Genomic DNA, 11304 nt, shown 5'->3' with positions numbered 1-11304 from the left:
AATTAATGAAATTATTTGTTGATGGCAGATGCACGCTGTCTGAAACGACAGAACAAAGTTATTTCTTTTTTCCTGACGTGTTTGCGATTTCTTTCCACCTCCAGGAGTTCCCTATTCTGTGCCAGACATGCTTAGGAGATAACCCTTACATACGGATGGTAAGTAAAGTACTAGTAACTTCTCTATGACTCACAGCCTTGTCACAAAGTTTTAGAGTAGGGGGCTAATGTCTGAAAGTAGGAGGCAAGCCGCGGAGCGGCTTGCGGCGAGCCACGAAGTGGCGAGGGGGGGTAGGTACGGGAGGAGGGTTTCCCCCCGTGCCGTTGGGGGGGTCTGGGGGGCCTCACCCTGGGAAAATTTTTAAATTTAGACCCCTAAATATGGTTTTGGGGTGTATTTTGGGTAACTTTTATTATCATCTTATAACTTTGAATTGACCCCCCCCCCCAAAAAAAAAATCCTGAATTTCAAAAAAATTGGGCATAGGTTCCCCGCTATGACCCCTAACCGGGGGCCAACGGTGCCTTCAAGTTCAACAAGTGGAACAGTATACACAACTCCAAGTCATGTATTTCCTGCTTGGAACTTGAGGCAAGTCTTCATCAAAAAATGTTGAAAACATTGGGCAAAGCCATTCTTGTTAGATCCTTGATAAATCTAATCATCTTGATCATGGTAATTACCAAAATATCATTAAAAGAGAAGACAGCAAAAATCTGTGCATTTGCTTACAAGTTACAGGGAATGTAATGACCAATGAACTTTCTCAAGCATTCCCACAAACACACCCCAAAAATTTCCTCTGAAATCTTCAATCATTAGAAAAATGTTATGAAGTAATGTCCAAAATAAGCACAACCTCCCCTGATGTTTTGATCATAGACTTTGCCCAAATCGCACTGTAGCCACTCCCCCGATGTCTTGGCCTTTGAAGCGTAACATGAGAAACCTGGGAACTCCCTTGGAACAAGCAAAATGTTTCAATTTCACAAGCAGCATGAGGCTTTGTCAGAGAGGAACTAGAATTTTTCTCTCTCCACAGGTTACCTCAATAAAAAACATTTTAGTGTAGAAAGTTACCAGGGAAAGATTGACACACAAAGCTGAGAAAGATACATTCTGCCAGCAGAAATGTTGGAATGGTTCCCATGCCAACGGCACACCCCTAGACCCGTCACGACGGCATTCCCTCAAAGGTTGTGATGTATCAACTCCGCCCCCTAGGAGGCGTGTAGCCCTTTGGGGAGGCCAGGGCCGGCATTCCCTCAAAGGTTCATATATATTAACTCCGCCCCCTAGAGGCGTGTAGCCCTTTGGGGAGGCCACCAGTGGGCTTGCGGCACGTGCAGACGTGCTTGCTCCTAGCTCCGGCAATGTAAACAACAAGGATAACCTTCCACATGCATGGAAATTCGTCAAAATGACCGGGTTTTGAGACCCCGAAGACCTAGTTAACTATCAGAAAACTATCAGAGGTTTATCAAAACAAATTGCTGGGGGATTTTGTAACGGAGAGCACTGGATTTAGGCTTTTATTTTTTGAAATTTTAGACAAATGTAACCGGCAGAAAAATGCAAGTAGCCGGCGATTCCTGCCGCCTGCCGGCCTGTTCTGACAAGGCTGACTCAGTATGAGCTAGCCTATACAACATCTGCTTGCAGAACACTTAGTGACGTCTCCAAAAATCAATCTGATTAGAGAGAAGATGCATATAAACTATAGTATGTGAAATTGTATAACTTTGCGTTTACTACCTTTTGTACCAAACTGACTGCATTTAGCCCCAACGGGGCATGAATATGCAATAAACTTCATTAATTAATAATAATAATCACCAGGTGTATTTTGCCAGCCAGTAGGTACCCATTACGAGTAATGAGGCTATTTAATGTGGTAATTTGAATGAAATCGAACCACAAACCCATAAGTAAAACTGTCGAAAATGATACTGCCCGCCCTAACCCGGGACCTCAGCTCCCCCCCTACTTTGCCCCTTGCGGGGTTATATGGGGGTAACCCATGATGATGATATTGAATGCTATTGAAAGTATTACATGTATTACAAGAACAGACAAATTCATGATTGAATTCTCTTCCACTTCTGCAGACAAAGGAGAAATTTGGAAAAGAATGCAAGGTATGTGAACTTCTTTGTTGCATTGTTAAACATTTTAATATAAAAAAGTATTTTGAATAGAGAAAATTATGCATGTGTGTAGCAAGTTACTCACGGATTGTCAAGGATTTTCAAAGGTTTTTTAAGGTCACCAGTCAAACTGAAACAACCCCTGCAAGCTGAAGTTGGTCATCAGGCCCTACTGCTCTATCATTCTAGTCTCTGCCAGACTGACTACACTGGCCATTATAGGATAATTGTCCAGGGAAGTTTTGCTACCAGAGGAGTCGGTCTGCCGTGCAGCCAAGGAGACCTGAACCTAAGCGTGGACTGACTCCTCTGGCCAATTTCCCAATTTTTTTGCCAAATTCTACGATCCCCACACCCTGGTAGGATTTAGGCCTAGTGGGGCTCAAATATGTAACTATGGCTTTGACAAATCTCTCCATTCCTTGCCTCCCACAGATCTGCCAGCGCCCCTTCACAGTGTTCCGGTGGTGTCCGGGAGCGAGGATGAGGTTTAAGAAGACGGAGGTTTGTCAGACGTGCAGCAAACTGAAGAACGTCTGTCAGACCTGCCTGCTGGACCTGGAGTATGGTGGGTGTCTAGGGCTGCTGAGATTAAAGTGGCATAGTGACTTTAGTCTTAGTATCATTGAACGTCGGGTTAAGAAATAGTTGAAATTGGATGCTCTACTTTAAGCAAGACACCCTGAAGACGCCCTTACACTGGGGAGCACATCCTCTTACAAGCTTGAAAGTCTGACTGACCAGGGATGCTACAGGTCACATGTGGCCTGTCTGACAGTAAATTTGCTTCATTCCCCCAAATTTGCACCTCAAAATGCGGGAAATGGTGTTTCCGAAGGATATGAATTTCAGGCTTTTCTTAGCGAGGATGTTCCCAGCATCGCTCGCCTAAAGGCAAGAAATTTGGACACCCTATGATAAAATCCTAGCTAAAAGCCTGCTTAGTATCTATCGTCTATTGGTCAAATTGTTGATAAAGGTCAGATACCCAAGAGATAAGATGCTAGTCTAGCAGTATCCAGTATTGCATTATACTACTGCTGGGGTCCCTGACACGTCTTCATTGGTCTACTTTGCTCTTACGTCTACTTTGCTCTTCCATATGCAAGAGAGCAGTAACTGTTATATTATCCTTCAGCGTTTCAGCTAATGGTACATTTTAGGCTATAACATCTTTGTGGCTAGTGGGCCTTCCAGTAGCAACTAGTAATTGGTTATCAACACACAATTCAATTCAATCTTCACTCTCCCCATGTTGTACAGGTTTGCCAGTGGAGGTTCGTGATCGTGCCTTGCAGCTGAAGGACGATGTCCCCAAGTCTGATGTCAACAAGGAATACTATACTCAGAACATGGAGAGGGAGGTACGTAACTGTACATGTAACTTCTACATTACGCTAGCATGGTCATACATGTAACTTATCGCTGTACTTTGCTTGTGTCTCACATGAACAAATTTCCCTCCCATCCAACAGATAGCCAACACAGACGGCAGTTAGGGAAGTCCCAGACTCCCAGGCCCCCCATACACAAACTTGTAGCTTATCACTGTACTTTGCTTGTACCTCACATTAACAAAACTCTATCCCATCCAACAGATAGCCAACACAGAAGGCTCCCAAGCTGTAAGCCAGTTAAGGAAGGCTCTGGCCCCCTTACACGCACATGTAGCTAATCACTGTACTTTGTGCTTGTGGCTTGTGCCTTCACTCACTCACTATCCGGTTTATCGTCTGTTGTTCCCCATCCTGTGGGGGTTAGGCATGCTTGCATGTAGATGAAGGGGCTTGATGGCAGCTCTTCAGCCCCCTTTTACATTAACAAAACTCTGTCCTAACCAACAGATAGCCAACACAGACGGCTCCAAAGCTTTGGGCCAGTTAGGGAAGGCCCAGGCACAGGAATACACGCACATGTAGCTTATTATCACTGTATTTTGCTTGTGTCTCACATTAACAAAACTCTGTCCCACCCAACAGATTGCCAACACAGACGGCTCCAAAGCCGTGGGCACGTTGGGTAAGGCCCAGGCGCCCAGCGACATGTTGCTGAAGTTGGCACGGACCACGCCGTACTACAAGAGAAACCGTCCCCACATCTGCTCCTTCTGGGTCAAAGGTGAATGTAAGAGGGGAGAAGAGTGTCCATACAGGTACTAGTAATTGCATCATTTTTTGTTGTTGTCATAGCCAAGGCACAAAGAGTTGATTTGAGGACTGAAAAGTGCACAAGGTATTGCTCCTAAACAGACTTTTAGCTATGTTTTTATTATAGGGAGTCAAAATTTCTTGGTGAGTTGTGGTAAATGATATAGGCGCGGCTATTGTAGGGGGATCCGGGGGCTTCCATAGTGCAGAGAAGAGTTTTTAAGAACTTTATGTTGAAATGGTGCATTCTGAGGTATCCTGAATTCTGTGATCTTCCTGGGCCATTTCTCCTCTTCCATGTGACCACAAATGACCTAGTGGCATTCCTTTTCAATCAGAATTTCATGCTTGTCAGAGGATCTGCTCACCAATGTATGGGCGTCTAGTCCGTCCAATTTCTTGTTATTTCTTGAAATGATGCCAAATGACGCCATGACACATGCCTGGCTAAAAGCCTGCTCCTAAACAAGATCAAACCAATGAGGTAGAACTTGTGTTGTAGAACTATGCATAACATAAACAGTGACAACAAAGCTGTATATAGGACTGGATAAATAGAAGAACAAGCCTTGGATTTGAATTTAATTTGCAAATTGAATGAAGCATTCTATAGACTGGTCAACATATCATTCAATATTGCCAGAATAACATTTTATCAACCTTTTTTTTCAGGCACGAGAAGCCAACAGATCCGGATGACCCCTTGGCAGACCAGAACATCAAGGACCGCTACTATGGGGTCAACGACCCTGTGGCTAACAAACTGCTGAAGAGATACGACAACATGCCGTCTCTGAAGCCGCCAGAGGACCGTTCCATTACAACTCTGTACATAGGGGGGCTGGGGGATAAGATCACTGAACAGGATCTTAGGTAGGTTGTCCCTCTAGTTACTTGGGTTTTTTTTCATAGCCATGAATTTTTTTATAGCAGTGACAAAGACTTCCGGATTCTAGTCATGATTTTATTTTAGCATGATGGTAACAGCAGCAAGGTAGCAAAGTCACCAATCAAGGCCTTATGGTGTGGAACAGGGTTATGGCCGCTCATGGTGAGGGGATTTTGATAATGTAAAAAGATGTTGGTATTTTGCGTGTACCAGTGTTTTTCCTTGACCATATGTAATTAGAAGGATTTTCTTCTCAGTTTGGTTGGACATGTCAACATTTTTCACATTTGATCTGACATAAATTCACAAGTACATACTAGCAAAATAACACTGCACTAGTTGAAACTAAGTGCTGTGGTCCTTACTAAGTGTGGTTGGCAGAAATAATAGGTATGATTGCCTTATACACTAAAATTCACTAGCTAGAACTCTGAACTTAGAACGCTAATCACTGTTGGGTAACATTTTTTTAATCCTCTTTTTACAGGGATCATTTTTACCAGTTTGGTGAGATCAGGTCGATAACGATGGTTGCTAGGCAACAGTGTGCGTTTATCCAGTTCACGTCACGGCCGGCGGCGGAGATGGCAGCGGAGAGAACCTTCAACAAACTCATCATCAACGGGCGCCGGCTCAGCGTCAGGTGAGCGGCCGCTCTCTTACTGGCCAGGCCTACTAGGGAGAAAAATAGTACAATGCGTAACTTTCTTCCAACACAAAAGTACAACATGCATCAAATTTTTCATCGACCACTGTCGCCATCTTCAGGATAAATACTGATGGCCAATCACTTCAGCATGTAAACTCGCTAGAGTTACGGACATGTGATCTTATTAACACGTGATCTTGCAGATTCGTTGCACCGAAGGCAACATTGTGTTGGAAGAAAGATTAGCATTGTACTAGTTTGTTGATTTGTTGATTACTACCAACACAGATGAGCTTCCATGATGAGAAAAATGTTGTATTTCTGGTTACCCGACTGATTCTAGCAAAAACATGATAACCCTAGCCTTTTTTTTCTGGAAAACCTGGAAAAAATTAGATGGGGGCATGAGGGATTGGAGCAACAGAGTGGGGGGGGGGGGTTCTCCTTTTGGCTTTCAAGGTGTTCAGTTTTAGAGGATTTTGAAACTTCTTCTTGAGGGGGGAAATCACTGCCAGACAGGTCACAGTTGAAGTTGAAGACTATGACCACATGCCGGTCGCTTCCCTAGTCAATCTGAATTTTATTCTTGTCAGAGAGTCTTCTCCCCAGGGTAAGGGGGTGCAAGGTTCCTCTTCCCGTCGTTAGAAAAAAACCTGACCCCTGTTCTTTCCACCACAGATGGGGTCGTTCTCAGGCGCAGGGGAAGGACAAGAAGCTGGAACACTCTGAGCTGGACATGAGCCTGGCACCGGTGCCGGGGCTACCCGGGGGTGAGTACTACTTCAGATTCAGCTTTATTTCTGATTGGCTTGGCAGGTGATATTACATGTGATATTGCATATGAAATACAAAATGCACATCAGTCACATAATCCATTGACAATGATAGAGGATTCATAATACACAAGGTTTAACATTGATACATAAAATTCAACAATGATCAGGTTTTAGTGCCCCTACAAGTTTACAGTGTTATGAACTTACGTTATCATTGGCATTCATCATCATCATGAATGCCGATGATGCATTAATGAATCATATGTGCAATTTTTACTTCAAAGTGATGAGATTTTCCATAATCATTTCAAATCTTTTCCAGCTCTGCCGCTACCCCCTGGTGAGATGACAGGGTCAACACCCAACTATTTCAACCTACCCCCCCAGCCACAACCCCCTCACAGCTCTGGCCAGATGCTGCCACCCCCTCCACTGGGCATGCCACCCCCCTTGCCGCCAGGAATGGCACCACCAGGTATGATATGTTGTAAAAAGTTTTGCTCATATGGACTCAATGAACAGATGAGCTTCCAATCTTTCGTTGGTCATGACAAAGAAGACAGATGCTATGTACAGTATGCACAGGTCCCTTTTTTACTCATGGAAATTCTCCTTGCTCTGTTGACAACAGTGAACCAAGACTTACGTCATTTCCTAAGGACTTTTCAGTAGCGTGCTTGTCGTATGAGTGTCACAGACGGTATTCGAAGTCATGACTTCTTGGTCCAAAGGCAGTGTAACTCAAGGGTCAACAACACTGGACTACACACTCTACTAATATGATGAAGTATATGTATTTTGGTGAAAAAGATGTTCAACCAAAGGTTGGTACCTAAGTTGAGAGTGGAAATAGGTGTAAAGACCTTTTCCAACGACAACAAGGGGTTCGAACCCAAAACCTTTAGATTCTAAACCATGATGTCTTCTTTCCCACAGGAATGCCGCCTCGCGGGTTGATGCCCGGTTTCAGAGGACCGCCTCCCGGACTCCGGCCGCCCGGCTTCCAGCCGCCTCCCATGATGCCGCAGGGCCAGGGTCCGCCGCCACCCATGCGAGGCCCCGCCCCCATCCACTACCCCTCGCAGGACCCCCAGCGGATGGGGTCGCAGGCACAGCAACCTCCAGCACCCACCCAGCCCCCTCCCAAGAACTAGCTCCCAATAGGATCACAACAGGGGTTTTTTTGCAGTGTTGTGAGGCTACCGCAAAAATAAGACTCACCAACTCAAGATTTATAGTACTCTGCACATGACTGTGATTATATAAACAATTCAGATGTACCTGGAAACTTCTAGTTAAACTATCCAGTATGGCAGGTTGTGCAAGTACCCTGTAAGATACTGTAAATGCATTTAAGTTCGCGGGGATTTAATTTCGCGGTAGCGGGAAAAGGGACTTTTCGCGGTGGATTTAAGTTCGCGGTAACACCATAGAATCCACCGCGAACATTTCTGCATTTACAGTAGCATTTTATAGTATTGCAGTTTTGTAAGTTCACATGCATCAAATAGTGTGCTTGCAACCAGTAAGTACATTCCTACATCTAGCATTTTGTTACCTTAAATTTTAACATGCATTTTGGTAAATGATGAAGAATCAAGAGCAAGGGAGCTTATACATAAAAACAGCATGTTAACACATTTTTTCGTAGACTTAAATGTTCTGTGACTGTTGGCTATGCTCATTTTAGCAATCATGTGTATTGGTGGGATTTGCTCTTAAACATTTACTTTAGGTTATGAGCTGTATTTGTGTTGATAATGCAGCATATGGCTGAGTACATACATGTAGAATTGCATATATTAGAATGATAGTATAGTGGACTCTGATGTGCTTGTTATTTCTCAAACCAGAACGAAACTGTGGGGACTTAAATAAAAATTCCTGTCCATGGTAAATTTAGTAAACTTTAAGGTAATTGTTACACAAACAGTAGATGAATACTAAAGGAAATGGTATTTTAACCTGTATCGAAAGAAACAACAGTTTTGTACAATGTAGACTGTAAGGATTAAATCAAGGATGTATTCACTGTGTACAGTCAAAACTCACATAAAAACATCACAGAACAAATTCACAACTTCCTTCTATTTATTTTCATAACTTATTGATACAAGTGTGCTCAACAGTTATTTCTTTTAATAAGTATGTACCTTTCTGGGAACTAAAAATAATACATGTACTGTATAACAAGTACAATGTTAGGAGATAGCAATTTAGTTGGAATAAAAAAATCCATACACTTCTACATTTACTTCAGTACATTACTTCTATAGGTTACTTCTACAGAATTTTCTGTACTGGTACCCACCCCTAGTCAACTATCAACCGCGTGATATGATTACTCCATTTTTAACCAAAGAGATTATGGTACATTTGTGCCTTCAAAGGCAATCTGAGAGCCCCAATCATGAATTAATATGCTGCAGTTTATCTATAAAATGTCAGCACAGTGTTATCAGGAGTCTACAGTGATGTCTGTGTCTGATGGCTGGTCTTTCCTCAGCTCCCATATCTACAAGAAAACAAATACATGTTACATTTGTAATGAGTATGAAGATCCTGTCATTTAGCACAACTGCAATACAGATTTTCTCAATTAATTGCGTAAATCAAGTCCTATTTTCCGTATTCGAAATCACTCTCACTCACTCAAATACATGTACTATAATTACATTAGTGACCATCAAAGTCCCTATTCAAAAATAATGAAAGTTCGTCCCTTCTTGACTTATCCTCTTTCAAAGTCTGCAATTGAAATGCCCCTGCAGTTCCAAAGAATGCTTATGGTAGGCTGAAACCTACATTGCATGTCACAACATGTCCCAATTACAATAGCTATTTACCACCCAAAATTCTGCCGCAGCCGTCAGCTATTTCTTCAACAGGGCAATGTGTGCACATGTCTTTTTTCATGCAGGACAGAATAAAAGCCCACCTGAATGTAAGACTCTGACAAGGTGATCATCTGAGGCAGGATGTCGGCTACATGGAGGTCCTGCATCTCATACCACTGGCCGGAACCCTGCAGGGAAACAATAGTTTTTTAAGTGCTCATGACACAGATGATGCTAAGGACATGCTCTAAAAATCCCAAAACTGATAGCGAGGGTGCCAGTTAAAGGCACTTTACAAGACTTTCCTCACTTCAATCGATGAAAATGAGAGCCTAGCTTCAGTTAGTGCCCTCCCTCAGATAGGACGTTGAGTGGAGGACCCGTGTTTGAGGAGAGCCACACCTCGAGCAAGTTAAAGAACCTTCCGCACTTATCGAAACGAGTAAGGGTCCTTCCTGGTGGAGTGGATCAAATAAATTTGTCTGGATATGCAGCTGGTGCTCTTCTGTACAAACCTGGTGTGTTACGGCATGGGGCAAAACAAACAAACAAACCACCCACCTTGTGGTAGATGTGAACTCTGTACGTCCCCTTGCCGGCCCCGGGCAGCCCGTCGTGAACGATGTTGGCGATCAGGTCATAGGTCGTGTTGGGGTGCTTCTTCTGGATCTCTGGGTCTTTGGACAAGTATTCTCTCAGATCTATGTTCCTGAGATAAAGACAAACGTGAGTTAACTGTAAATGCATTTAAGTTTGTTTGTTTGAACCTTTATTTATTCATGAAACCTCAAATCGGCTTGCAAGCCGCTTTTCATTGAGGTCATGAGGGAAGAGGAAAGGGTCAGACAAAGTATATAACAGAAATACAGTTCGTGGGGATTTAATTGCACGGAAGCGGGAAAACGGACTGTTCACAGTGGTTTTTAGTCCATGGTGGCACCATGCACTGTAGTCTCTTACTGCCATGGAAAAATGTTCGCGGTGGTTTTGAGTTTGTGGTGAATTGGCAATGCAAAAACTGTGAACATAAAACCACCACGAAAATTTCTGCATTTACAGTAACTATCGGTATCATATAGTTGAAGAACTAATAAAAGAAGTTGCATGTCTCCAGCTTAAAATTTTCTTTGGTCCATTCAATATTTGGAAGCCCATTGTTATCAATGTTGTTAAAATCCATCAATCTAAGCTTGAAATAATATATTTCTAACCTTGTAATTTATGTCTAACATTCATAATATATTTCATCAATTTCAGACTTTGGCAAAGGGCTAAATTTTTTTCCAGCCTATGAAGCAAATTTCCCCGGGGACTGAGAGACGCACCGCAATAAATCAAAGGTAGTGACTGTGATAGATACATACATACTGTAACATACATGTACATGTAAGACTGGTTTGCTAAAAGGGTTGTTAAGCCTGGATGTGGCATTCTGAAAGTAAAACAGGCACAACTATACCAAAAGCATTTCACTTACTTGACAGGGAAGGTGACAATCGTTGGATTTTTCTCCACATAGAAGTTGTTCTTGGTGAAACGCTGGGAAATAAATAAAACAAGAAATCTTTTTAAAAAAGCTGTGCCTTGCCGCGTATTTTATGTTATTTTGGTAAGTTAGACTAGATTCTACGCTTAAAAATCCCGAGTTCCACATGTCGCCCCCCTCCCCCCTCATTATCATAATTTATGTCAGATGAATTATTGGCACATTAAACAGGTTTTGTAAAACTTTTTGACCCACAATGAATATGCATTATTTTTTATTACAAACTAAGTTCCTTCTGATGCAATTTGTGATATATATTTATATAAACATGGTGAGTTAAAGCTGTAGATTTATTACGCTGGACCACATACAG

The 11304-nt window shown here is 42.6% G+C and overlaps 2 protein-coding genes across 2 annotated transcripts in view; one reads left to right on the top strand and one right to left on the bottom strand.

Annotated features, from left to right (window-relative positions):
- LOC118411473 (pre-mRNA-splicing factor RBM22-like) overlaps positions 1–8024 on the top strand; it is an 8459-nt gene extending 435 nt beyond the window's left edge. The window contains exons 2-11 of the mRNA XM_035813753.1: positions 105–158; positions 2109–2138; positions 2583–2715; positions 3411–3511; positions 4127–4299; positions 4967–5167; positions 5671–5826; positions 6511–6602; positions 6931–7083; positions 7545–8024. Of these exons, the coding sequence (XP_035669646.1) occupies positions 105–158; positions 2109–2138; positions 2583–2715; positions 3411–3511; positions 4127–4299; positions 4967–5167; positions 5671–5826; positions 6511–6602; positions 6931–7083; positions 7545–7762 (1311 nt within the window). The 3' untranslated portion in view covers positions 7763–8024. The remainder of the gene's footprint in view (positions 1–104; positions 159–2108; positions 2139–2582; positions 2716–3410; positions 3512–4126; positions 4300–4966; positions 5168–5670; positions 5827–6510; positions 6603–6930; positions 7084–7544) is intronic.
- A 653-nt stretch (positions 8025–8677) lies between these two features.
- LOC118411817 (U4/U6.U5 tri-snRNP-associated protein 2-like) overlaps positions 8678–11304 on the bottom strand; it is a 40273-nt gene continuing 37646 nt past the window's right edge. Inside the window, exons 2-5 of the mRNA XM_035814303.1 lie at positions 10923–11009; positions 10007–10154; positions 9547–9633; positions 8678–9123 (exon numbers count right to left, since the gene is read on the bottom strand). Of these exons, the coding sequence (XP_035670196.1) occupies positions 9067–9123; positions 9547–9633; positions 10007–10154; positions 10923–11009 (379 nt within the window). The 3' untranslated portion in view covers positions 8678–9066. The remainder of the gene's footprint in view (positions 9124–9546; positions 9634–10006; positions 10155–10922; positions 11010–11304) is intronic.

This window comes from Branchiostoma floridae, chromosome 3 (genome assembly GCF_000003815.2).
Source record: "Branchiostoma floridae strain S238N-H82 chromosome 3, Bfl_VNyyK, whole genome shotgun sequence".
NCBI classification, from domain to species: Eukaryota; Metazoa; Chordata; class Leptocardii; order Amphioxiformes; family Branchiostomatidae; genus Branchiostoma; species Branchiostoma floridae.
Note: the sequence above shows the minus strand (reverse complement) of the source record. Positions and strands in the feature narration are given on the sequence as shown.